Here is a 26,431-nt window from a genome sequence, read left to right on the forward strand (position 1 = left end):
GAAGAAATTCGGCTTGTCACCAAAAGCACTCACAAACTTCTACAGATGCACAATCGAGAGCATCCTGGCGGGCTGTATCACCGCCTGGTACGGCAACTGCTCCGCCTTCAACCGTAAGGCTCTCCAGAGGGTAGTGAGGTCTGCACAACGCATCACCGGGGGCAAACTACCTGCCCTCCAGGACACCTACACCATCCGATGTTACAGGAAGGCCATAAAGATCATCAAGGACATCAACCACCCGAGCCACTGCCTGTTCACCCCGCTATCATCCAGAAAGCGAGGTCAGTACAGGTGCATCAAAGCTGGGACCGAGAGACTGAAAAACAGCTTCTATCTCAAGGCCACCAGACTGTTAAACAGCCACCACTAACATTGAGTGGCTGCTGCCAACACACTGACACTGACTCAACTCCAGCCACTTTAATAATGGGAATTGATGGGAAATTATGTAAATATATCACTAGCCACTTTAAACAATGCTACCTTATATAATGTTACTTACCCTACATTATTCATCTCATATGCATACGTATATACTGTACTCTATATCATCGACTGCATCCTTATGTAATACATGTATCACTAGCCACTTTAACTATGCCACTTTGTTTACATACTCATCTCATATGTATATACTGTACTCGATACCATCTACTGTATCTTGCCTATGCTGCTCTGTACCACCACTCATTCATATATCCTTATGTACATATTCTTTATCCCCTTACACTGTGTATAAGACAGTAGTTTTGGAATTGTTAGTTAGATTACTTGTTGGTTATTACTGCATTGTCGGAACTAGAAGCACAAGCATTTCGCTACACTCGCATTAACATATGCTAACCATGTGTATGTGACAAATAAAATTTGATTTGATTCGATTTGATCATTGGCCTCCTTCAGGTTTCCGGGAAGCTGCACTTGTACAACTGTTCATTTAGCCATAACATTTAATTGTTTTCATAGGTCAGATCAGTACCCAGTTCAGGCTGCACATCCTGAACAGTCTCAGATCTCTGTTTGGCATTACACTTGCAATTTGTGGTTAATTAAACAAAAAATACAGCACAGGCTTGGATCCACCAAGGGGGGAAAAAGTGTCATTATGGTCGTAATATCCAATTAACTTTAAAACATTGATGGGAAAACATAAGGATTTTTTTTGGGGAAAACAAAGATGTTATCCCCCTGTATGTGAAAGTACTACTAGACATGGATTTATATGGTATTACAGCCTAACCGAGGTAAAATCTGATTTATTGGATATTTGGTTCTCTCGTCAATAGCTATTGAACCAAGCATACCATGACTATGAAGATGGTATTTTCTGAATCGGGTGGATGGAGAACAATCCACTTTATAAATATTTTATTACTATAAAAATATATACTGAATCGGGGGAAGATTTACTTTTTTTTGTTTTCCATTCTCCCCTGATTGAGAGTATCCTTTTCAAAGTCATGCTTTGTGACCCCTCCCCAAATACAAAATATACAAAAGTATGTAGACACCTCTTCAAATTAGTGGATTCATTGCTGACAGGTGTATAAAATCGAGCACACAGCCATGCAATCTCCATAAAGAAACATTGGCAGTAGAATGGCCTTACTGAAGAGCTCAGTGACTTTCAACGTAGCACTGTCATAGGATGCCACCTTTCCAACAAGTCAGTTCGTCAAATCTGCCCTGCTAGTGCTGCCCCCGGTCAACTGTAAGTGCTGTTATTTTGAAGTGGACAGTCTAGGAGCAACAACAGCTCAGCCACAAAGTGGTAGGCAACACAAGCTCACAGAACAGGACCACCGAGTGCTGAAGCGCGTAGCGAGTATAAATCGTCTGTCCTCGGTTGCAACACTCACTACCAAGTTCCAAACTGCCTCTGGCAGCAACGTCAGCACAATAACTGTTTGTCGGGAGCTTCATGTAATGGAGTTCCATGGCCGAGCAGCCGCACACAAGCCTAAGATCACCATGCGCAATGCCAAGCGTCGGCTGGAGTGGTGTAAATATCGCCACCATTGGACTATGGAGCAGTGAAAACGCGTTCTCTCAATTAATGAATCACGCTTCACCATCTGGCAGTCCGATGGATGAATCTGGGTTTGGTAGATACCAGGAGAACACTACCTGCCCCAATGCATAGTGCCAACTGTAAAATTTGGTGAAGGAGGAATAATGGTCTGGGGCTGTTTTTCATGGTTTGGGCTAGGCCCCTTAGTTCCAGTGACGGGAGAGCTTAACCCTACAGTATACAATTACATTTTAGATTCTGTTCTTCCAACTTTGTTTTTCAGTTTTGGGAAAGTCCTTTCCTGTTTCGTGACAATGACCCCGTGCACAAAGCGAGGTCCAAACAGAAGTGGTTTGTCGAGATTGGTGTGGAAGAACTTGACTGGCCTGCACAGAGCCCCTGACCTTAACCCCATCGAACAACTTCAGGATGAATTTGAACGCTGACTATCCTCCTGATTCCTGCTTACAAGTAAAAATGAAAGCAGGAAACATCTCCAATCAAAAATCAAATCTAGAATCGGCTTTCTATTTCGCAACAAAGCCTCCTTCACTCACGCCGCCAAACTTACCCTAGTAAAACTGACTATCCTACCGATCCTCGACTTCGGCGATGTCATCTACAAAATAGCTTCCAACACTTTACTTAGCAAACTGGATGCAGTCTATCACAGTGCCATCCGTTTTGTTATCAAATCACCTTATACCACCCACCACTGCGACCTGTATGCTCTAGTCGGCTGGCCCTCGCTACATATTCATCGCCAGACCCACTGGCTCCAGGTCATCTATAAGTCTATGCTAGGTAAAGCTCCGCCTTATCTCATTTCACTGGTCACGATAACAACACCCACCCGTAGCACTCGTTCCAGCAGGTATATCTCACTGATCATCCCCAAAGCCAACACCTCATTTGGCTGCGTTTCCTTCCAGTTCTCTGCTGCCAGTGACTGGAACAAACTGCAAAAATCGCTGAAGTTGGAGACTTTTATTTCCCTCACCAACTTTAAACATCAACTATCTGAGCAGCTAACCGATCGCTGCAGCTGTACATAGTCAATCTGTAAATAGCCCACCCAATCTATCTCCCTCATCCCCATACTGTTTTTATTTGATTTACTTTTCTGCTCTTTTGCACACCAGTATCTCTACTTGCACATCATCATCTGCTCATTTATCACTCCAGTGTTAATCTGCTAAATTGTAACTATTCTTTCCTATGGCCTATTTATTGCCTACCTCCTCATGCCTTTTGCACACACTGTATATTGACTTTATTTTTTCTACTGTGTCATTGATTTGTTTATTGTGTTATTGGCTTGTTTATTGTTTACTCCATGTGTAACTGTGTCACACTGCTTTGCTTTATCTTGGCCAGGTCGCAGTTGCAAATGAGAACTTGTTCTCAACTAGCCTACCTGGTTAAATAAAGGTGAAATAAAAAATAAATAAAGACTCCAGCCACTCTAGTAATAGACTGTTACTTTTATTTCTTATTCTTATCTGTATTTTTTTTAAACTGATTTTTTGGTTAGGGGCTCGTAAGTAAGCATTTCACTGTATGGTCTACAACCGTTGTATTCGGCGCATGTGACTAATAACATTTGATTTGAGCCGGGCCTAATCACCCAACATCAGTGACCGACCTCACTAATGATCTTGTAGCTGAATGGAAGCAAGTCCCTGCAGAAATGTTCCAACATCTAGTGGAAAGCCTTACCAGAAGAGTAGAGGCTGTTATAGCAGCAAAGGGAGAACCAATTCCATATTAATGACCATGATATTGGAATGAGAAGTTCGACAAGCAGGTGTCCACATACTTTTGGTCATGTAGTGTATATACAGCAAATTCTGAAAGTATTCAGACCCCTTTACTTTTTCCACATTGTTACGTTACAGCCTCATTCTAAAAATTATTACATTGTTTTTTTCCTCATCAATCTACACAATACTCCATAATGACAAAGTGACAACAGGTTTTTTTTTTATTTTTTGCAAATTTAATACAAATTCCCCACAGATCTGGGAAAGGGTACCAAAACATTTCTGCAGCATTGAAGGTCCCCAAGAACACAGTGACCTCCATCATTCTTAAATGGAAGAAGTTTGGAACCACCAAGACTCTTCCTAGAGTTGGCCGCCTGGCCAAACTGAGCGATCGGGGGAGAAGGGCCTTGGTCAGGGAGGTTACCAAGAACCCGATGGTCACTCTGACGGAGATCTGGAGTTCTTCTGTGGAGATGGGAGAATATTCCAGAAGGACAACCATCTCTGCAGAACCACCAATCAGGCCTTTATGGAAGTGGCCAGACAGAAGCCACTCATTAAAGGCACATGACAGCCCGCTTTGAGTTTGCCAAAATGAACCTAAAGGACTCAGACCATGAGAAACAAGATTATCTGGTCTGATGAAACCAAGATTGAACTCTTTGGCCTGAATGCCAAGCGTCTGGAGGAAACCTTGCACCATCCATACGATGAAGCATGATGGTGGCAACATCAGCGACAGGGACTGGGAGACTGTTTTTCAGCGACAGGGACTGGGAGACTAGTCGGGATCAAGATGAACGGAGCAAAGTGCAGAGAGATCCTTAATGAAAACCTGCCCCAGAGCACTCAACCTCAGACTGGGGAGAAGGTTCACCTTCCAAGAGGACAACAATCATAAGTACACGGCCAAGACAATGCAGGAGTGGCTTTGGGACAAGTCTTTAAATGTACTTGAGTGGCCCAGCCAGTGCCCGGACTTGAACTCGATCAAACAAATCTCTGGAGAGATCTGAAAATAGCTGTGCGGCGACACTCCCCTTACAAGAATGGGAGAAAGTCCCCAAATACAGGTGTGCCAATATCCAAGAAGACTTGAGGTTGTAATCAGTACCAAACATGCTTCAACAAAAGTACTGGGTAAAGGGTCTGAATACTTATGTAAATTGGACATTACAGTTTGTTGTGTTTATTTTTCATACATTTGCAAAAATGTGAAAAAAACTGTTTTTGCTTTGTTTTTATGGATATTTGTTTTCAGAGAGAGCGATAAAAACATTTTTTTTTACACAAACCAAAAAGGTCCACACGTCATATAGAATATACAATCTTTATAGTCATGGCATGCTTGGTTCAATAGCTATTGACGAGAGAAACCGGAATATCCAATATAAAACACATTTTACCTAGGTCTCTGACCTAGAGGTGCAGAATTTAAGTACTCGCCCGGGGGATTACTGGATTAAGCCCCAGTCCATCTGTTCCAAGTTTGTGGTAGGCAAAAAAAAACTCGTGGTTAAAAAAAAGTGAAAGAAATTGAGCCGGGAAAAATGTGATCTTAAATGTTTTAGTTGTGTTGTTTTCCATTCGCCTCTGAAAAACATGTGGCGCATGCTACACCAGAATTACCTTTGTCAGTAGTTTTAAATTATTTTAGAATTTTAACAAATCTTGGCAATCTCAGTTGATCCAACTATGGCCAATAAATAGCATGCCATGCCATAATCAGTTGCAGATACCCACAGAGTAAAAAGCATCACTCTGACCAATCAGTGCCCTCCTCTGGGTGCACGGTTGTTTTTTTTTCTTTTTAATGTTTTTTTTTCTTCCACCAAGACGACGGACAAGCAAGTTGAAATGGCTTTTGCCATATCTCCATGAATTAATGTTTTTTTTGATAAAGATATATATATTTTAAGGCTGAAAAGCTACACGAATGGAAACTTCGTAGTGGAAGGAATGTTACTGGTGTCTTGCAAAGATAGAAAATGTACATTTTGCGCTTCTCTATCGCCATGATTCTTGGGCTTGTTTGGTATTTCTCGGACTGCGGACAGGTTGTGGCTCAAATAGTCTTGTGTTTACTATTTTGGCCATCAACTCCTAATTTCTTCATAAAGACCGGGCGGGAAAGCGGCACTCAAACATATGATGTGGGTGAAGACAACTCATTTCAGGTAATTTAAACCGTTATATACATTTCATACGATTGACTATTTGCAGTTGTTATTTTTCGTTTGTCTTAGAAATCATCATCGCAACAATGTAACGCTGGTCACGAGAATCAATGTAACATGGCGTGAGCCATGCACGTTACTTCTGTTTATAAAATGACACAATGAAACAAGCTTATGAATCATGTCATTAATACCAACAAACATTTGAATATTTCAACGGATTGTCAGTCTGTGATCTATTACAAATCGTTAGACCATGAACGATTACTGTTGTCTAGTAACTTAGTTGTGGTGTCAAGTGACACTAAACTTATGACATAACATTTTAATGACATGTTCTTGACATGGACCTCCTCATGCCCTATAAAGCTGGTGGAAAAAATGCCCGTATTTTTGCAAGTGGACGGAAAATAAGGTGAGAGTTGAATATACACATTGGCAATGAAAGGAGTGCTAATGACAACAAGCGAGAAATAATGGTGTCTCTCGTGTTGTAGCCATACACAAAGGTGAAGCTCTATCTTCCATGCACATTACTCTTTGTAGTTTAGCTGGTTTCTTTCTGTGTACACATGCTATAGGGACTGGACTTGTGCCATCTTTCTACTTGTTTTAATCTACAAGGTAAGGAATGAATGATGTCAAAACACTATAATCCTTTCTGAATTGTTTTACAGGAAACACTAAAGGATGAACATTTAGGTTGTGGTGTGACTGATACAATAAGCACTAAAGCTAAAACATCACAGGAGACACAGTTTCCCCATGTGAAGAGGTCTCTTCAGCAAGGTGTGTAGTTGTGCTCAGCATGAGCTGAGGACCTTACAGAATTTGCCATTATAATGTAGAAAGTTTTTGTAAATCATCCTGTCAGGCTTTCTTCCAGGATGAAAGATTTGCAAAGAAGTGTCTGTTCTTAAGATCGTTTAGTAACAAGACAAGGACACATAACGGAAACATTTTGTGCCGAGATTCTGTCTTTTGTTTTAGTGACATATGGTCAGCCAAATGTAGGTCTGTATTCTGTGACAGTTGAGTAGGACAGCAAATACGGCTGCAGACATCTGATGCTAAATGATCTGGGAGGGGCTTGGGTATCAAAGATGTTGGGGGAATAGGCATTCTACACCCTTTTCAATGTGCTATGCTTTGGAATATGGAAAGTGGAGGTTTTACCAAGTTGTGGTTGTGCATGAAAGAGGAAATGGAACAATGTTGTTTGTATAAGGCATACTCAGTGGACTGTTTTCTGTCAGGAAGTTGTTTTGACAATCCTGCTAAAATGAACACAGCTCACTTCAAACTCACTTGTAAGCTTATTGCTTACAATACTCAGGGCTCTTTTAAATGTAAGTTATTTTTGTCCAAGGCAGCTGTTTTGCTTTTGGGTTGATTTTGAATGTGTGTTCTCAGTGTTTGAGTGTGCCTACGCCCAGCTAGTCCTCCCCTGGTACTGCGTCCCTGAGCCCTGTGACAGTCAGCTCCTGCACGGGGTGCTGTGGCGGGAGTTTGACCAAGTCATTGATCAAGTCATCAGCAGAGGCAAAGACTTTGATGTCTGCTCAGCAAGTGTGGGCTGCATTCGCATCCTGACCCAGCACCTCCATAGTGCCAAACAGTCTGATAGGTAATGCGGCTCTCCTGAAGTCACTTGTAGAATGGGTATTAAGTTGCCGTTCTCCAGCTATATCACTTGCCTATACTGTTGAATTGGTTTATGTATATTTTAATGTTTAGGATAAATCATTATCAAAGTTCTGAAATTCAAACTTTTTTTATTGGGTGTAATGCATGTTTTTGATAGTTCCCTAGCTTGGTCACATGAAATCTATGTATGTTTTCACATGTTGGAACAATGACCTGTATTTAGATGATAGAATTGATTGCTAATATGTTTAATACTCTGTCCTAATGTAATTTATCTACATAGTAATACTCTGTCATTAGTCCAAAAAGGCTATTTTTATTGACTTTGTCTTTGTCTGTTTGTCTCTTTTTGTCTCAGAGAACCATTGTTCAGCTCTAGGGGAGAGGAGGTTGAAGTTCTAAGAGTGTTCTCTGAAGCACTGGTGCGAAACCTTTTCCCTCAGTCTCTATGGGGACTGGCAGTCAGCCACTGTGCCTTAAATGAGATTGTTGCCTTAAAAGGTAAACCCCACAACATAAGCCTATCAGTGCCTCAGTTTTCTCTCACTTTTGAAAACGAGAATAAATTAGCATCAAACATTATCATTCCATCATGGATAGAGGTACTGCACATACTGTGCTACAACTAAAATAAGGGCTCTTCTTAGAGGAAAGCTAAAACAGTGTGTTATCATCGAAACCTACTGATAATGGTTTGTGGCCTTCAGTGGCTCTGATCACAGGAGTCAGTGAAATGAGTTGAACCATTACTAAGCCATAAATGTAATTGTAAGGGATTTTACTGTTGTAGATAAAATATTAACTTCTATATTCTGCATCTGTAACTTTTATTGGATTAAATGAGCCTTGAAATGTATCACTTTTTTGTTGCCCGGGAGACATGGACAATGGTGGATACTGGAGGTGTCCATTAGTATAACAGTGAAACCAGTGGAAAGTGTCACAGTAATTATGACACTAAGTGTGTTTTTTTTTTTCTTCTTCCCCCTATGTATATTGAACATGGCTTTGTCCTACCATAATAGTTTACTCTGTATAGCCCTTCACATTGACTTTGTCATCCATGCCCTAAGTGCTGGACCTGCTGGTGCGGTGGCTATCAGACCCAGACAACCTCAACCAGCTGGTGGTGAGTCAGCTGGATGGAGTGACCCCCAAGAGCTCTGTGGAAGAGCTGTGTGAGTCTAACTCTGACGGGGCCTCTCCAGCCGCCCTGGAGAGCCAGACCAGTGACGCGTGAGTGACCCTTTTCTTACCAGGCTGCTTCTCTTTTTTTCTTTTTTCTTTGGTAGACACACTTCAGTGTTGTTAGGGTGATGTGCCGACAACACCAATAAATAAATTGTGCTCTGATTTTGTTTGGTTGCCATTTTAGAACACTGGAAGAAACCGAGAATGCTCAAACCGGTGATGGCAAGTCCAAAAAGAAAGGTGTGGGTGTGTTTATTTGGAACAATAACTAGGCTAAATTGAAACACTTTGTTTGGCACAAACAACATTCAATGGACAAAAATAAAATTAATTTAGTTTGTGTCCAGTTTCTGTTTGTGCCGTGATGTTTTAATTTTTTATGTTTGTTTTTTGTTTCCCCTGTGCCTTAAGGTTCTTGCAGTTTGCAGTCAACCTGTGACACAGTAAAGGCCATGGAAATGTGGACACTTAGCTAATTGGATATGTGTTGTTTTTCCAGCCAACAAATTGAAGGAAGGCTGGTCTAAAATCCTTGACAAGATGAAATCAAAGAAAGATAAAAGGAAGAAGATGAAGAAAAAGGAGCAGGTGCTGGTGGTCAGAGCCAAGTCTATCCAGGATTGTCCATCAAAGAAAAGTGAAGGTAGTAGCCGGGAGAGCTCCATCCAGAGCCAGCAGGACCCCGATAGCGTAAGGACACTGTACCAGATAGAGCAGGTCTGCAGTCACCACTTCACTATTCACTCTGCTCTAATCTTTTTCATAGTAAATGTTATAGATTTTATCAATTTGTATTTGATATCTTACAGACAGTACATGTTTTGGCATCTATCCATTAGAAGGTAAACATGAAAGCCTTATTTCTGGATGCCCTCTGAGGTTGAAACGTAACACGGCTGACATTAGGTTTTGTAATTGGTTTGGTTCACCAGGAGGATGGTGATCTGGAGAGCTACTTGACCAGCGTACAAGAAGAAATGATGGAATTCAAGCTGTCATATGAGATGTGGCGGGTTGGCCACTGGGCTGTCAGCGTCCCTCATGTGAGTCACAAATCACACACAAGTCACTGGAATGCAACTACTGCTCAATATGAAAGTGAGTTTTGTGAAGACATGTCCTTGGTTGTTCTGTGATCTAATAATGATTGCGCCAGAATGGTGTGTAAAGTAAGATGCTACTGTCTGCAGATGGAGAGGGAAAACGAGGAGATGTGTTTTACAGTTCACCTAGAAGAGAGGGATAACCCCGAGAACCTTCACTGGGATGTAAAGAAGACCCAGACGGACATCATCCATTTCCGCAACCTATGGCAGGTTAGAGATGGATGAAGAGGGAGATTGTATTGTTGCAATTCCCCCCAAAAGTGTCAAAACAGACTGCTGTAAAAGTTTGGAATGCATCAGATACTGCACTGTTTAATTTAATCTCTGATATTTTATGGATGTTGTACAATTAGATAAAAACATTGCCGGTTCTAATAGTCTGAGTGCACCCTCTTTTGACAGTCTCTTTTGCATCCTCTATAGAGCCATATCATATAGTTAGGTCACACATCATTCTTAAATATCTTTCATGGTTTGTATTTTTTGTTTTGTAGGACTCGGCTAATTTACCCTCCCTATCCGTGTTGGAGGCAAGTGCTGAGTGTAACAGCGAGGATTTTAGAGAAACCAAAACGTCCCTCAAGGTCTTCTTACAGGTACACTGGCACACTTCAGACACGAGCAGAAATGCACATGGTATAATAAAAAATGCATGTCTTAATCTCCGTGCCCTCTCCAGGAGCTGGTCTCTGATGCTCTGATGGGCCACACTCAGCCAGTGTTTCAGTTTCTGTGTCCTCTGGACAAGCTGCTGAGTGAAGAGGAGCATGTGGGGGGAGTGTGGGGTCTCCTCAGTGGCCTGGCCTACTTCCTGTCTCCAGGGCAAGAGGAAGATGAGGTAGGCATTTTAATTACATGTTGAGCAAGGCCTTCAAGATCATCTTGTATCATAATGGGTCACCACAAATGACAAATAATGCCCTCTGCTGGTGCATTAAGAAATCACAGCACCTGTGAATCTTAAGCAGTCATTCCGTACTTGTAAAGGTATTGCAATGCACATTGCATTTTTTCAGGACAAGCACAACACTCTTCAAAGAGGGACCAAATCAGATGATTCCAACACAACTGAGAATGCAGACTCAACTGCAACTGAGAAGCTGAATGAAAACATTGGTGATACAAGGGATGGTTCTCCTTCAGAACCAAGTCCCATTGAGTGCTGCAGAGGTAAAGCGATGGTGCCAGTAGAGAAATCAGACTGTTTGGTTAATGCAGGCAAAACCGAGGACAAAAAAGAGGATTCGGAGAACCCTGTAACTTCTCACCTGAAGATGATCAACAAAGAACTATCCAGATCAGAGGAGTGTCTGGCCCAAACAAAATCAGACAACCCTGAAGACCAGACCGACTCTGTCTGTAGGCCGCGACATTTCAGTCAAAATGGAGGCTCGCAATATGACCTCACTGACAGTCCGTCATGGTGTTATTTAGTTGGAAAGTCAAATAAAAAGGATAAACTCACTTTCAAAATGTCAGGAGGGATCCACAGGAGTAGAGGAAAGGACATGGGGAGTCAGTCAAAATTAGAAGACTCGCAGTGTTTGAAAAAGAACCAATCCAGCTGGGAGCAAATGGAAGCAACCAAAGCCATTTTTGATTTGTTGAAAGAAATATCTGGTTAGTTCTCTTCCTAATTTGTTTGAAATTGTAATTTTGGATGTTTTATATTTTAATCAGTCACCTGTAGTAGTGTAATAATCAGCGCCCTACTTTTCCCTCCAGGTAATTCCATCCTCCTGAACATATTTGATGCGATTCTGAAACCCGTCATGCCGATATTGAAAAAGTAAGAGGTGAAATATTCTCCCATTTTCCACTGCAGTCCTGGTTCGTCATAGTGACAGGGTAATAAGATGATCTACATTTGGCCTTTTGAGAATCCCAGCATTACTTTTTATAATCTCCTCTAGGAAAGTGAAAAGCTTCTTGAATAAGATGAACCCAACGGATGCGCAGATGGCCTCCTATATCGATAACCTATGTGACAAACAGTGGCCTGAGGGCTCGCCAGAGGTGACCAGACCTAAACCCCACCGCAACAGTCAGGAAAAAAACGAGACCAAAGACCGAGCTCAGCACCTCATCAATGCCAGATGTACAGGATATACACTGTTTTTCACTCTCATCAACACAGCTGCTAGAGTTATGATTTTCATTCTAAGATGGAGATGTGGGAATTGTCCCAGTTCACTAACATCATATTCTCCACTATAGATTCAAACTATTTAATCTTGAAGAAGACTGATATGGAGACAGTGTTTAAGCTCTTCCAGGACTGTGAAGAAAACAAGAAGCTGGTCTATGTGAGTGTTTAGCCTCTTGAGTTTCTGTGGCGAGCACTGGAAGAGATGTCAATGTCTTCATTAATGTTGCAGCGCTCGCTCTCTATATTTGATGTTTGTCAAATGTCATAAAAATATGTCTAGACTTTCTTGTACAGTTTGGTAGAAACATTGACTCAGTCCTTTTGCTTCATTTCAATAGATGCTGCTTTCATTCCTTTTGAGAGAGCTTCTGCCGGGTGAGGATGCCCTTAATGTGAGTGCCATAACCCTGCAGAAAGTGAACGCCAACTAACTCATTTTAAGATGTTCACAGGTCATGCTTTTAAATGAACTGTAGTTCTGATGTTTTAGAAAATTAAAGAATTTATTTGATTGGTTGTCATGCCTTAACAGTCCCATTTAAGTCTACACTTGGTGGGAGTATTATAATAAAGAAATGTTATGATACATTTCCAGAGAAGTATATTTCACCTCATACATTAAACATGCTGTGAATCATGCCTATTATTTAAAATGTATCATATGTTGACGTGTTATGTATTTGGCAATATCAGCACACTAATGTGAGGTTATTCAAGTTAAAACATCCTCTACCGGTGTAGAAAATAGAAACATTTGCTATCAAGATGGTAATGATGTACTCCATTGTCAATCTCAGAGGGGCATAAATGTACTTTGATTTCACTGGTAGGGACACACAGAGCACTTTGAATAAAATGTTGAAGTTTTGACCTAAAGGGTTTTGAGCACTTTGAGCATGTTGATGGGGGGGAGAGAGGGATGTGTTAAATAAGAAGCTTTTGAGGAAAGTTGTTAATATTTTGTTATTGGGTTTTGAGAATTTCCAGTAATTACACACCTGCCTTCTAAAAGAAAGCTTGCAAGACACTGAATGTGAAAATTAAGTGCCTTGTTAATAAAGCTATTTTATATATACATATATTAGATTTTCCTTGCTTCTTTGGCTGCGTTTACACAGCAAACCCAATTCTTTTTTTAAAATCTTTTTTTAACCAATTGGCCTTTGACCAATCAGATCAGCTCTGAAAAAGAGCTGATGTGATATGATTGGTCGTAAGACCAAATCATGGAGAGAAAGTCAGAATTGGGCTGCCTGTGTTAACACAGCCTCAGACATATGCCTGCAATGTTTTAGATTGTGTGGTAGGTATATTCTGTCTTCTGATTCTTCCAGTCCTGCCATATGGGATTAATGAGTTTTAACGAGTTTCTCTATGTTAAGCATGTTCACAAAAAAAATGTATCATTAAAGTAACTGTTTAGCGTTTCCAGATGTCTATGAAATAGAACCTTAGAATATGAGTGAAATTGTTTCCGTTCACAGAAATGTAAGAATATTAGAAGGCAGGTTTTCTTTGTTGGAATACTGTGTGCATACCCCATCAACAGAATGGTGTGGGCGTATACCGGTTGATAGAAATATTAACCCATGTATGACGGCTGATTGGCCAGTTCATCCTCTTCAGGAGGATGATAACATCCTCTGAGTAAATGGCAAGTATTTTTAAACTGTCTGAGATGTGGATTCGAAGTGCTTTGTCCACATGAGTATAGGATGAGTCAACAACTTTATTTGGGTATGAGTTAACAGAATATAAACTTATAAAAGTCAGATTTCAGTGAACAGTTTCTTTAAAGCCCACATGCAGTCTTTTTATAATAATTTTAAAATCACTGTATGTGCATGAAAATAACGTTCTTATTAACTTTAAATATATTTACGTACACAGCCCTGATTGGCGGATATAATTGTCTAGACCATGGTTTTCCAACCTCTTATCTGTGAAAGTTTTGGTTTTTGCCCAAGCACTACACAGCTGATTCAAATAACCAACTCATAATCATTAACTATTTGAATCAGCTGTGTAGTGCTAGGGCAAAAGCCAAAATGTGCACCCAGGGGGGGCCACAGGACCAAGTTTGGGAAGCCCTGCTCTAGAGAAGTGATTCACAACCTTTTTTGGTTCCTGTACCCCAAATCACATTACATTTGCTCAAAGAAGGAGGATACATATGCAAATAAAAGATGACTGGTTATTGGTCTGAATAATCAGATATTGTGATGTCATGCTGTGGACCAAAAACTCCATCTCACCTGAACTGGCTGAATTATAACATTTTTCATCAAAAAACTCTTACACTAAAAGAGCATTATCAAAATGTTACAAATTCCAGAGTGTTATTTCGACCTCATAGTGTGGAAATGTCATAAAAAAAATGGAAATCACATTGTTAACTGCACTGCACCTTTAATGCTATGCCTAATGATTGAAATAGTAATATTGATCTAGCTACTCTGTTCAAGCCAGTCAGTGTTGTTTTGAATTTCTTTTTTTGAACGAGAAGAAAGTATCTGAAAATAGTATAAATACTTCTGTCTTAAACAGCTTCTTTATTTGAAAGCATATACCATAGGCCTTAGAGTATTGTTGTGTTTAGTGCTCCTTTACTCTGCTGAATGTGCAGAAGGGCATGAGACAAAGGAATATGTAACATTAGGGAAAGTCGTGGTATGTGTTAATTGTAGGGGTGCCCATGGGGCTGGGGATCAGAAATGTGAAGTGCGAGAGATGCAGGTTGAGGTTTCCAGGGTTAGAGTAGTGCATACGTTTTCATATGCTGAGGCAGTGAAGAAAGTAGTGGGAGATGGGTAAAGGGAAGGGATCCTGAGAGGAGTGGTGTGAGTAGTAGATCTGTATATGGTATATGCCAATAAGTATATGCCAATAAGTGATTTGTTTCAGTAAGATTGGATTTTTAGCATTAATAGCAATGGTTATCAACTGTACTGCAGGGATGGAACGTAAGTCACAGATAATTGAGGTTGTGGTGGAAGCTGCAGAGAGTTATTTGGGTGTGTGAGACTTGAAGTCAGAAGAGTTACAGGGTGTGTTAAGTGAAGGTGTTCCATCCCTTCAGGTTGTTGACCTGAGGTAGGACTAAATAGATTTAAGTAGTGGAGTTAGGTGGTGTGATTTTTATTTTATATTTGTGAGTGTAGTGTTAGATGGTAGGGTATTTGTTTATTGATTTTTTTTTCAAGCAAAGTATAAGGGGCTTGTACTTCAGTCTAGTAGGTGGTGGTAATGCATATGGATGCCAACCGCCGTTAAACCTAATCGAAGAAGATGAACGTGATTCCTGTTTCCCTCCAACACAGTAGGTGGCGTGCTCACCAGTATGTCTGGTTAATCCAAGATGGCTGCGCCCTGAGAATTAGTTACAACGTGAAGGTGCTTCTGCTTTGGACATTGAATAACGGATAGGTATGGTACAAATTACAATTGGTTACTTACATTGAAGTGTCTGCTAGCTACGTTTTTCCTATTTCGTCATCTCTAATGTGTATATTTATTTCGCTAGCTTGTTTCAATCGTGTGATTGCGAGCTAACGTTATTTCCTATTCCGCAAAGTAGCAAGCACGAGCTGACACTAACTTTGCGAAGGGTAACGTTATTAACTAAATGTTGTATGAGTGTCTGCAATAATTCTCAAATCAGTATTTACCACGTTATTCATCTTCCTTTTATTGCAGGCTTTGGTTTTTCCATTTATGTTTTGATGTTGGACTTTAGCACATAGGGGCCACTGATCTGTGTCACCTCGTTGACATCTCGTTAGTGGGAAGGTCTTTCTCTCCCTATTTGATTTCTAGAAAAACATACATTTGTCTGCCCTGTTTTTCGTTTTGCTCCACTTTTTGGTTTGCTTCCCGTCTTTAAGTTTGGTGTGGGCTTTAATTTTGTTTGTCTGATAGTATGCACATTTAGTGGGCGCTCATGGCGGGTGTTCCCGTTGTTAGAGGTAAAAAAAAAAAACATTTTCAGGTTGGATATTCGCCTGTAGTTTTCCTTACGTCCACCAACAGCAGCTAGGGACCGTCAACATTGTGACAAATCACATTTTCGAATTTCAATAGTTATTTAACCAATACTCCTAAAACTTTACACCCATATTGCATAACCTCTAGTTATGTCTCTTCTATATTGTTGTACATTAACATTTGTTTGACAGATAATTTCCTTTATGCCCCATTACACACACATGCGCACACACACACACAGCCTAAATTATAGGCACTGAACCATTTACAGGACAATAATAAAAGTAGCATATAGGATCCAACCCGATCACAGAGTGAATAAATGTAGAGCGTTTGTAGACTTTAAGAAGAAAATATTAAGTGACCATTTCATCAGTACGTGCTTAAAGAAAGTCATATCACAAAGATGACAGTGCCCACCAATTCTATGACAATAGAGAATGAATTGTAAAAATATCTGAAAATGTCAGTTGTTGAACATAATACTTCTATTTGCAATAGCAATTTATGATATATGCAGTGGAGGAATATTCCATGTACCAACACTAAATGTAGGACGGACATAAGACATTCCCACATGCAGTATTTTATTTTTGTCCACCTTTATTCAACCAGGTAAGCCAGTTGAGAACAAGTTCTCATTTACAACTGCGACCTGGCCAAGATAAAGCAAAGAAGTGTGATACAAACAACACAGAGTTACACATGGAATAAACAAACGTAGTACAGTCAATAACACAATAGAAAAGTCTATATACAGCGTGTGCAAATTAAGTAAGATTAGGGAGGTAAGGCAATAAATAGGCCGTAGTGGTGAAATAATTACAATTTCGCAAATAAACACGGGAGTGATAGATGTGCAGAAGATGAATGTGCAATTAGAGATACTGGGGTGCAAAGGAGCAAAAAAAGTTATATACAGTGGGGCAAAAAAGTATTTAGTCAGCCACCAATTGTGCAAGTTCTCCCACTTGAAAATTACAGGCCTCTCATCTTTTTATCATAGGTACACTTCAACTATGACAGACAAAATGAGAAAAGAAAATCCAGAAAATCACATTGTAGGATTTTTAATGAATTTATTTGCAAATTATTGTGGAAAATAAGTATTTGGTCACCTACAAGCAAGATTTCTGGCTCTCACAGACCTGTAACTTCTTCTTTAAGAGGCTCCTCTGTCCTCCACTCGTTACCTGTATTAATGGCACCTGTTTGAACTTGTTATCAGTATAAAATACACCTGTCCACAACCTCAAACAGTTACACTCCAAACTCCACTATGGCCAAGACCAAAGAGCTGTCAAAGGACACCAGAAACAAAATTGTAGACCTGCACCAGGCTGGGAAGACTGAATCTTCAATAGGTAAGCAGCTTGGTTTGAAGAAATCAACTGTGGGAGCAATTATAATAATAATAATATATGCCATTTAGCTGACGCTTTTATCCAAAGCGACTTACAGTCATGTGTGCATACATTCTACGTATGGGTGGTCCCGGGAATCGAACCCACTACCCTGGCGTTACAAGCGCCATGCTCTACCAACTGAGCTACAGGAGGACCACTTATTAGGAAATGGAAGACATACAAGACCACTGATAATCTCCCTTGATCTGGAGCTCCACACAAGATCTCACCCCGTGGGGTCAAAATGATCACAAGAACGGTGAGCAAAAATCCCAGAACCACACGGGGGGACCTAGTGAATGACCTGCAGAGAGCTGGGACCAAAATAACAAAGCCTACCATCAGCAAGGGCATTGAAGATGAAACGTGGCTGGGTCTTTCAGCATGACAATGATTCCAAACACACCACCCGGGCAACAAAGGAGTGGCTTCGTAAGGAGCATTTCAAGCTCCTGGAGTGGCCTAGCCAGTCTCCAGATCTCAACCCCATAGAAAATCTTTGGAGGGAGTTGAAAGTCTGTGTTGCCCAGCAACAGCCTCAAAACCTCACTGCTCTAGAGGAGATCTGCATGGAGGAATGGGCCAAAATACCAGCAACAGTGTGTGAACCTTGTGAAGACTTACAGAAAATGTTTGACCTCTCATTGCCAACCAAGGGTATATAACAAAGTATTGAGATAAACTTTTGTTATTGACCAAATACTTATTTTCATCATAATTTGCAAATAAATTCATTAAAAATCGTACAATGTGATTTTCTCATTTAAAAAATAATAATTTTGTCTGTCTTGAGGTGTACCTATGATGAAAATTACAGGCCTCTCTCATCTTTTTAAGTGGGAGAACTTGCACAATTGGTGGCTGACTAAATACTTTTTTGGCAAGTATTTGATACACTGCCGTTTTTGCAGGTTTTCCTATTACTGTCATTTTTATCATAGGTACACTTCAACTGTGAGAGACGGAATCTAAAACAAAAATGCAGAAAATCACATGGTATGATTTTTAATTAATTAGTAAGTAATTATTTGTACCTCTGTTCGAACACCACATACAGCCATTTGCAGATCTTTCCAGTGTCCATGTAAAATATAGTTATTGCGAGGCTGGAATATTTGTTAACATAAAAATTGAACACCCATGTGAAATGAAGGCCTGCAAAGCTTACAGATTTAAGTCTAATAGCATGATATGAAAGTAGACAAACTTAAGGGTGTGCAATATAGAAGGGTCGTCAGTGGACATACTGAACCTTGTTTGAAGTCATTAGGTCACATAACCAAGGAGCTATTGAAAAAAAAAAAAAATGAAAATGTATTTAAAATCTTGTGAGATGAAAAGGGACAAACTAAAGGGTGTTCAATATAGAAGGGTAGTCGGTGGACATTCTGGACCTTGTTTGAGTCATGTAAGTCACATGACTAATGAGCTATTGAAATTCGAATGTTAAAAAAAGTTTGTACTTTGTTTACGCTCCCTAACTAATTCAACTAGGAATACAAAATGCTGCTCACATTTCCACATGTTTATTAGCTTTGGAAAGCAAATGAATGTCCAAATCGTGAAAATAATACCTGTGCAATGTTGTGTGAATTTTTTCAACATAATGACACTTATTTGGAGTCTTTTGCTCAGATGGTTTGAAAGCTATTGAGGTTTGAAAGCGCGAATATCTAACTTGAAATTGTCTTTACCTCGGTGTTGTTGTTGCTACTTTCAGTGGACATCCCCATGTGTGTCTTTCAGAATCTCCCCTCTAACACCACCTGTTTCGTTTTGGTGGTTGTCAGTGACTCTTTGTTAGTTCCCCCTTCTATTTGAGCGACATGAATGAGTGCTCGTCTGGGATCTTGTTTCCCATGAGTATGGTAGTCGCTCTAATCACCTATTCTGAAGCTCCAGATATTTGGGTATTCTACGACACTTTTGTGTTCGAATTCCTGTCACTGACATCCAACTAAAAGTATTTAGTTAGCCACCAATTGTGCAAGTTCTCCCACTTAAAAAGATGAGAGAGACCTGTAATTTTCATCATAGGTACACTTCAACTATGATAGACAAAATGAGGGAAGATAAATCAGAAAATCACATTGTAGGATTTTTAATGAATTTCTTTGCAAATGATGGTGGAAAATAAGTATTTGGTCAATAACAAAAGTTTATCTCAATACTTTGTTTATATACCCTTTGTTGGCAATGACATTCGGACTTTCAACTCCCTCCAAATATTTTCTATGGGGTTGAGATCTGTTGACTGGCTAGGCCACTTCAGGACCTTGAAATGCTTCTTACGAAGTGCTTCTTACAATGTGATTTTCTGGATTTTTTTTCTCATTTTGTCTGTCATAGTGTACCTATGATGAAAATTACAGGCCTCTCATCTTTTTAAGTGGGAGAACTTGCACAATTGGTGGCTGACTAAATACTTTTAGTTGGATGTCAGTGACAGGAATTCGAACACAAGTGTCGTAGAATACCCAAATATCTGGAGCTTCAGAATAGGCGATTAGAGCGACTACCATACTCATGGGAAACAAGATCCCAGACGAGCACTCATTCTGTTATGTTCCACATCAAGAAAAAATGTTAAATTTAAATCTATTTAGTCCTACCTCAGGCCAACGGCCTGGAAGGACGGAACACCACCACTCAACACACCCTGTACCTCATCTGGTGTCATCTTGTACACCCAAATATTTATATGCAGCTGCCACCACAATCTCTATTTTCTGCAACTTATGTTCCATCCCTGCGGTACAGTTGAGAACCGTTGCTGTGAATGCTAAAAGCCAATCTTACACAAGCATATATCACTCACTCATTGCCATATCCCTCTGTACTGGCACAGATCTACTACTCATACGAATCCTCTCAGGATCCCTCCCCTTGACCCAACTTCCTATACTTTCTTCATTGCCTCAGTATACGACACCCTCTGCACTACTGACCCTGTTAAACCTCTCACACCGGACATTTCTGATCCCCAGCCACACATACTGCTTCTTTCCCCCAATACTACACATTCCTTTGTCTCATGCCCTTCTGCACACTTCTCACACCTAGGAACCTCCCTCCTACACTCTGTAGCCATAAGCTTGACACCTGTAACAATGTAATGGATTTGGGACAAAAGCTTGCACGGGACAACTGAAATATCCTCACATCACTTTGTCAGGCAAAGACTCAACATCAAAACTGAAAAGAACAGACAAATAACTATTCTGTTTCACAACTCATGCCACCCTTTCCGCGTCGCACCAAAAGTATCACAAACACTAGGCATCTTTAGTTTCTGTTGGTCTACTTTCACATTTACTGCTACCCCAGTTATCACACCCTGGCACCCTTTTGAGAGCAAAACGCAATTATCACAAGACCACCTTCGGTTACCTTCACTGATTCCACAGCACCCAACTCTGTTTTCACCCACCCTGAAACACCATTAGGGATCAGCAAAAGGCAGGAGTCCGTTTTCTCGAAAAATGTCAATCCTACCGTCACAGACTACGAGAACTTCACCACACCTGCCACCGCTGTTAGTTTACCCTCATTCATTTCCATTTCACCTCCAAATCCACAGAAGAAAAAGAGAGATTAATTAACAAGGATAAATTAATCAATGACCTAACTAAAAATTAATGACTGCAGAAACTGCAGTTGAAAAACAAGTTTTCATGACTCCAACCTAAGTGTATGTAAACTTCCGACTTCAACTGTAGGTGCTCATTGATGAGTCTAGAATGGTACTTATTGTTAATGATGTTCATAGTGGAGAGAAAAGACACACAACTGTATGTGTAGCCAACATGGTCAAGGTGTGTAGTGCTACTTTGTTTTCCCTGGTCTCACCAGTCTCAGACACAGCCTGCAGACAGAAAGCGTCATGATCAGTTAGTTGAAAGTGCTCTCTCTGCAACATTTGCTTGCAGATCAATCAGTTCCATCTGTAGAGATTCAGCATGTGCCCACTTGAAGGTCTGTGTCACCTCCTTTTGAAAATCCCCTGACATCTGTGATGAGGAATGGATTCTCAAGTAGAAGAAGGAGCTGTTGTCCAACGCTGAAGCTGTCAAAGCGATTTTTTTTTCTTTTTTTTTTTCTGAAGTTTCCAATCAGTTTATCTATGAAGTCCACATGAGGAGAAACATCTCTCTCACCCTGAATCTGTTCCTGCACTTTTGGGAAGTGTGCACAGTCTCCTTGTTTTCTCTGGAAGGAGCTGACAGATGTCATGAAATCACAAACGGAATTGTTCTTGCCCTATAGTTTCACGTTGAGCTCATTAACCTGTGATGTCTACCAAAAAAGCAACATCAATTTTGCTCTTGTCTTGCAAAGAAAGTAGAAACTGTTGTCTTCTGACTCCTGAGCTGTACTACAAAAGCTGTTATTTATTTTCGAATGGACCACAAGCGTTCCAACACCCTGCCTTTACTGAGCCATCTTACATTGTTGTGCAGCAGTACTTCATTTGCCTCAACATCTTTCAGGAATTCTATCAGCGGGCGACGTTGATGAGGATGCCCTGAGGAAGATAATGAGTTACATCATTGTATTCATCACTTCAGCATACTCTTCTGACAGATTGGTGAACAGGACAGACTGAATGATGCAGTGGTAAGCTGTGAGATCAGGGTTGTCCTCTTTCAGCTGTGCCACAGCTCCTCTTTCTCTTCCTGTCATGGCAGGGGCCCCATCTGAGGTGATAGAGATCACCTGTTTTAGATCTATCCCCCTCTTTCTCAGCATCTCCTTTATGGCCATGTAGATGTCCTTTCCTCTTGTGTGTCTTGAGTGGAGTTACACCTAACAGGTCACAGAATTCCTTCTTCTCTATGTGGTAAGATCTAACATACACCAGAAGCTGGTCATTATCACTCACATCAGTAGATTCATCAGCTAATGCTCTTTTAAATAATTATAGGCCAATTTTAGGTTGTAGTTATTATAGGACTATTTCCCTCTATACCATTTGTATTTCATTAACCTTTGACTATTGGATGTTCTTATAGGCACTTTAGTATTGCCAGTGTAACAGTATAGCTTCCTTCCCTCTCCTCGCTCCTCCCTGGGTTCGAACCAGCAACACAACGACAACAGCCACCACATCCAAGCGTTACCCATGCAGAGCAAGGGAAACAACCACCCCAAGGCTCCGAGCGAGTGAAGTTTGAAACGCTATTAGTGCGCGCTAACTAGCCAGCCATTTCACTTCGGTCACACCAGCCTCATCTCGGGGGTTGATAGGCTTGAAGTCATAAAAAGCGCAATGCTTGACGCACAACGAAGAGCTGCTGGCAAAATGCACGAAAGTGCTGTTTGAATGAATGTTTACGCGCCTGCTTCTGCCTACCACCGCTCAGTCAGATACTTAGATACTTGTATGTTCAGTCATATATGCAACATAGGACATGCTAGATAATATCTAGTAATATCATCAACCATGTGTAGTTAACTAGTGATTATGATTGATTGTTTTTTATAAGATAAGTTTAATGCTAGCTAGCAACTTACCTTGGCTTACTGCATTTGCGTAACAGGCAGTCTCCTTGTGGAGTGCAATGAGAGAAAGGCAGGTCGTTATTGTGTTGGACTAGTTAACTGTAAGGTTGCAAGATTGGTTCCCGGGGTGAAAATCTGTCTTTCTGCCCCTGAACGCCCCTGAACGAGGCAGTTAACCCACCGTTCCTAGGTCGTCATTGAAAGTAAGAATGTGTTCTTAACTGACTTGCCTAGTTAAATAAAGGTGTAAAAAAAATAATAATAATCGGCAAATCTGCGCCCAAAAATACCGATTTCCGATTGTTATGAAAACTTGAAATCGGCCCTAATTAATTGGCCATTCCAATTAATCGGTTGACCTCTAATCTCAAAGCTGTCACCCCTGGTGAAATGACTTGAAACCCTTGTGAGTGAACAGCTAAAATAGTTTTTATTTACTAACTATCTCATCAATGGACCAATCGGGCTTCAAGAAGAAGCATAGCACAATTACAGCAGCCATGAAGGTTTAAATGATATCACTGAAGCTCTTGACAAAAAACAGCACTGTCTCACTTTTTATTGATCTCTCTAAGGCTTTTGATACAGTTGATCATGCAATACTAAGCCAGAGATTGCCGAGTGTAGGTCTTTCAGAGCATGCAGTTGCATGGTTTGCTGACTGTCTGATAGAACTCAGTGCACTCAATTTGATGGGCTTATGTCTGTTAAATTGTCTGTCTTTAATGGAGTGCCCCAAGGCTCTGTACTTGGTCCTCTCTTATTCACTATTTATATAAATGATTTAGACAAAAATGTCCAAAATGCGCGACTTCATTTTTATGCTGATGATACTGTTATTTACTGTTGTGCCTCATCTCTTACAAAAGCTTTCCAGAACTTGCAAACTGCTTTTTTATACTGTTCAACATACCTTGTGTCAATTGAAGCTTATCCTCAATACTGACTAAACTAATTGTGTTTTCTAAAGAAAGAAATAGACCTCTGAACCTTTCACCTATTACTACCTGTCAGGGCAAGGAGATTGAGGTTGTAACCTTTTAAATTGCATATAAACAAATTACAAAAAAATTGAGGCTAGAATGTGGATTTAATTTTAGGAATAAGGCCTGTTTTTCTTTTGAAGCCAGAAGGAGGCTAGTATCAGCTACATTTATGCCTTACTAGACTATAGGGATATTTTATATATGAATGCTTCCGCTCAGTGTTTGAGATCAATTGACACCCTTTACCATGGCATTTTGAGATTTATTTTAAACTGCAAAACTCTTACGCACCATTGCACTTTGTATACCAGGGTTGGCTGGCCTTCTCTAGTCACTCGTAGGCTCAAGCACTGGTATACTTTTATTTACAAAGCCATTTTGGGTTTACTACCTTTTTATTTGGGCATTTTTATTGTTCAGAAATGTGGTGGGTACTCTCTTCGTTCGCTGGACTTTATCCTGCTAACTGTTCCAAATGTCCGAACTGAATTTGGAACAAGGGCTTTTATGTACTCTGCGCCATCGTCTTGGAATGCCTTACAAAATACTTTTACACTGGAAGAACTTGGTATTTTAAATCACTGATGAATGATCTTGAGACTGATTCCCTGACCTGTCAATGTTTTTAATTAGCTGTTTTTAATTTTTTTACACTCTTGTGGATTTTTACTAGATTACGTGTAGTTTTCATGTTGTTTGTCTATCATTTTTATGACTTGGTTCTGCCTATCTTGCCCAGGACCCTCTTGAAAAAGAGATTTTAAATCTCAATGAGCCCTTCCTGGTTAAATAAAGGTTACATTTAAAAAAATGCTATGCATGGTGCCCCCTGAATAGCTTCATCAAGCTGTGTTAATACATCCTCTGCTAGTATTTCACTCTTTCTTGCTGCTGATGTACGTGACATTGGGATTTGCTTGATCCTTTCACACTGCTCGTCTTTTGGTTTACCGTCAAGTAAAGTTTCAGCAACAGCATTCATGCACTCCATCCCCACTCCCCCATCATTAAATTGCTCTTGGTGTTGACCCAAAATCCAAGCTATTTTTAGTGAACATTCATTTGCATGTTGTTGGGCAGTGAATGCATGGAAGAGGACTCTGGTGGACCGATCATACTGGGCTTTGAGTTTGTTTATTTTGTATGCCCTCACCTCAGACTGCAGTGGATATGTTTGCTCAACAGATCTGCTTTCTGGTGGTGGCGTAGTGGCGCTTAACATTGGCACTTTTTATTACAGCCACGGCCTCTGAACATATCAGGCAGAGTGGTTTGACACTCGCTGCGGGAATGATAACGGCATATTTGTCTGTCCACCCTGAAAGCTTGACTTTTCTGACTTTTGCGCATGCCATTCTACAATTTCTCTCGATTTTGCTTCTCTCGCTGTCTCGCTCTTTAACATCACTCTCCTAACATGCATTGTAAAAGCTTTGATTGGCTGAGTTTCGGGAAGTGATTTAAATAAGGCACGTGATTTGAACAACACACAGTAGTATGGAGCGCTGTCTGGGACCTTCCCAGCTGCCCCTGAGCCAGCGCAATATGTGACATTGAAAGAAAAAGGGTTGCTTCATCAGTATTTAATTGAACAATTATTTATGAGTAATGTGTCGAGGTCCGGACCCGGACCGAGGCCCACCAATTGTGCACCTCTGTCCTAGGACAAATTGGCAAGCAATGGCATGCTAGCTAAATGTCAATTAATTTGTGTTTTGATGAGTTATATAAACCCTGATTGATAATGCTATGTATTAGCCATTGAGAGGCTTTGAAGCCACAAGTCAGCCATATTGGCATTATTTTTTACAGTATTTCAATTAAATGTTTCAATGACAAAATGACATGTATTTATTTTTGTTGTGGGCACTGTAACATTAGTGTAAACTGTTGTTTTGTTTCCATAATCTAGTTTAAATATATGCATTAAGATGTCTAATGGAATAAACGTATCAAAAACAGATGTACACTTTAATAAATGCATTTCTATAGCTTCCAAAATAAGTAGGAGTACCAAGATGGCTGTGCGGAGGCTTCAATACAGCGCCCCCTGTCAGTCATCCACGGTTTATACAAATCATTGGTTTTGACCTGTCCCCAAATTATATTGAACAAAAATATATAAACGCAGCATGCAATAATTTCAAAGATTTTAGTTAGTTACAGTTCATATAAGGAAAGCAGTCAATTTAAATAAATAAATTAGGCCACTAATCTATGGATTTCACATGACTGGGAATACAGATATGCATCTGTTGGGCACAGATGCCTTTAAAAAAAAAGTAGGGGCATGCATCAGAAACTGGTGGGAACTGGAACACGCTGTCATACACGTTGATCCAGAGCATCCCAAACATGCTCAATGGATGACATGTCTGAGTATGCAGGACATGGAAGAACTGGGACATTTTCAGCTTTCAGGAATTGTGTACAGATCCTTGCGACATGGGGCTGTGCATTATTATGCTGAAATATGAGGTGATTGCGGCAGATGAATGGCACA

At 40.3% G+C, this 26,431-nt stretch overlaps 2 protein-coding genes across 4 annotated transcripts in view; both read left to right on the forward strand.

Moving 5' to 3' along the window:
- The first annotated feature begins 5,491 nt into the window (after positions 1 to 5,491).
- Positions 5,492 to 12,926, forward strand: si:rp71-46j2.7 (uncharacterized). Of its 3 annotated transcripts, XM_035764333.2 has the most exons (17): positions 5,492 to 5,957; positions 6,327 to 6,372; positions 6,635 to 6,746; positions 7,371 to 7,584; positions 7,963 to 8,105; positions 8,678 to 8,840; positions 8,980 to 9,035; positions 9,295 to 9,512; positions 9,728 to 9,838; positions 9,986 to 10,111; positions 10,396 to 10,497; positions 10,581 to 10,739; positions 10,918 to 11,521; positions 11,627 to 11,690; positions 11,815 to 11,999; positions 12,119 to 12,207; positions 12,389 to 12,926. In XM_035764333.2, the coding sequence occupies exons 1-17, from the start codon at positions 5,929 to 5,931 to the stop codon at positions 12,479 to 12,481; spliced, it is 2,514 nt and encodes an 837-aa protein (XP_035620226.1). In that variant the 5' UTR covers positions 5,492 to 5,928; the 3' UTR covers positions 12,482 to 12,926. The 3 variants fall into 3 exon arrangements, with proteins under 3 accessions (XP_035620226.1, XP_035620211.1, XP_035620219.1); XM_035764318.2 differs by lacking the exon at positions 6,327 to 6,372 and having other exon boundaries at positions 5,494 to 5,957; XM_035764326.2 differs by lacking the exon at positions 6,327 to 6,372 and having other exon boundaries at positions 5,496 to 5,957; positions 9,295 to 9,485.
- Positions 12,927 to 15,351: 2,425 nt separating this feature from the next.
- Positions 15,352 to 26,431, forward strand: part of mrpl11 (mitochondrial ribosomal protein L11) — a 52,493-nt gene continuing 41,413 nt past the window's right edge. The window contains exon 1 of the mRNA XM_035764344.2: positions 15,352 to 15,476. The gene's annotated coding sequence lies outside the window, so the exon portion shown is untranslated. The remainder of the gene's footprint in view (positions 15,477 to 26,431) is intronic.

Source organism: Oncorhynchus keta, chromosome 4 (assembly GCF_023373465.1).
Source record: "Oncorhynchus keta strain PuntledgeMale-10-30-2019 chromosome 4, Oket_V2, whole genome shotgun sequence".
NCBI lineage: Eukaryota > Metazoa > Chordata > Actinopteri > Salmoniformes > Salmonidae > Oncorhynchus > Oncorhynchus keta.

Coding starts and splice junctions, on each gene's coding strand:
- si:rp71-46j2.7 (XM_035764318.2), top strand. CDS start 5,769: ATGTACATTTTGCGCTTCTCTATCGCCATGATTCTTGGGCTTGTTTGG. Junction 8,106..8,677: donor TGAGATTGTTGCCTTAAAAG/GTAAACCCCACA, acceptor CCATGCCCTAAG/TGCTGGACCTGCTGGTGCGG. Junction 11,522..11,626: donor TTTGTTGAAAGAAATATCTG/GTTAGTTCTCTT, acceptor TTTTCCCTCCAG/GTAATTCCATCCTCCTGAAC.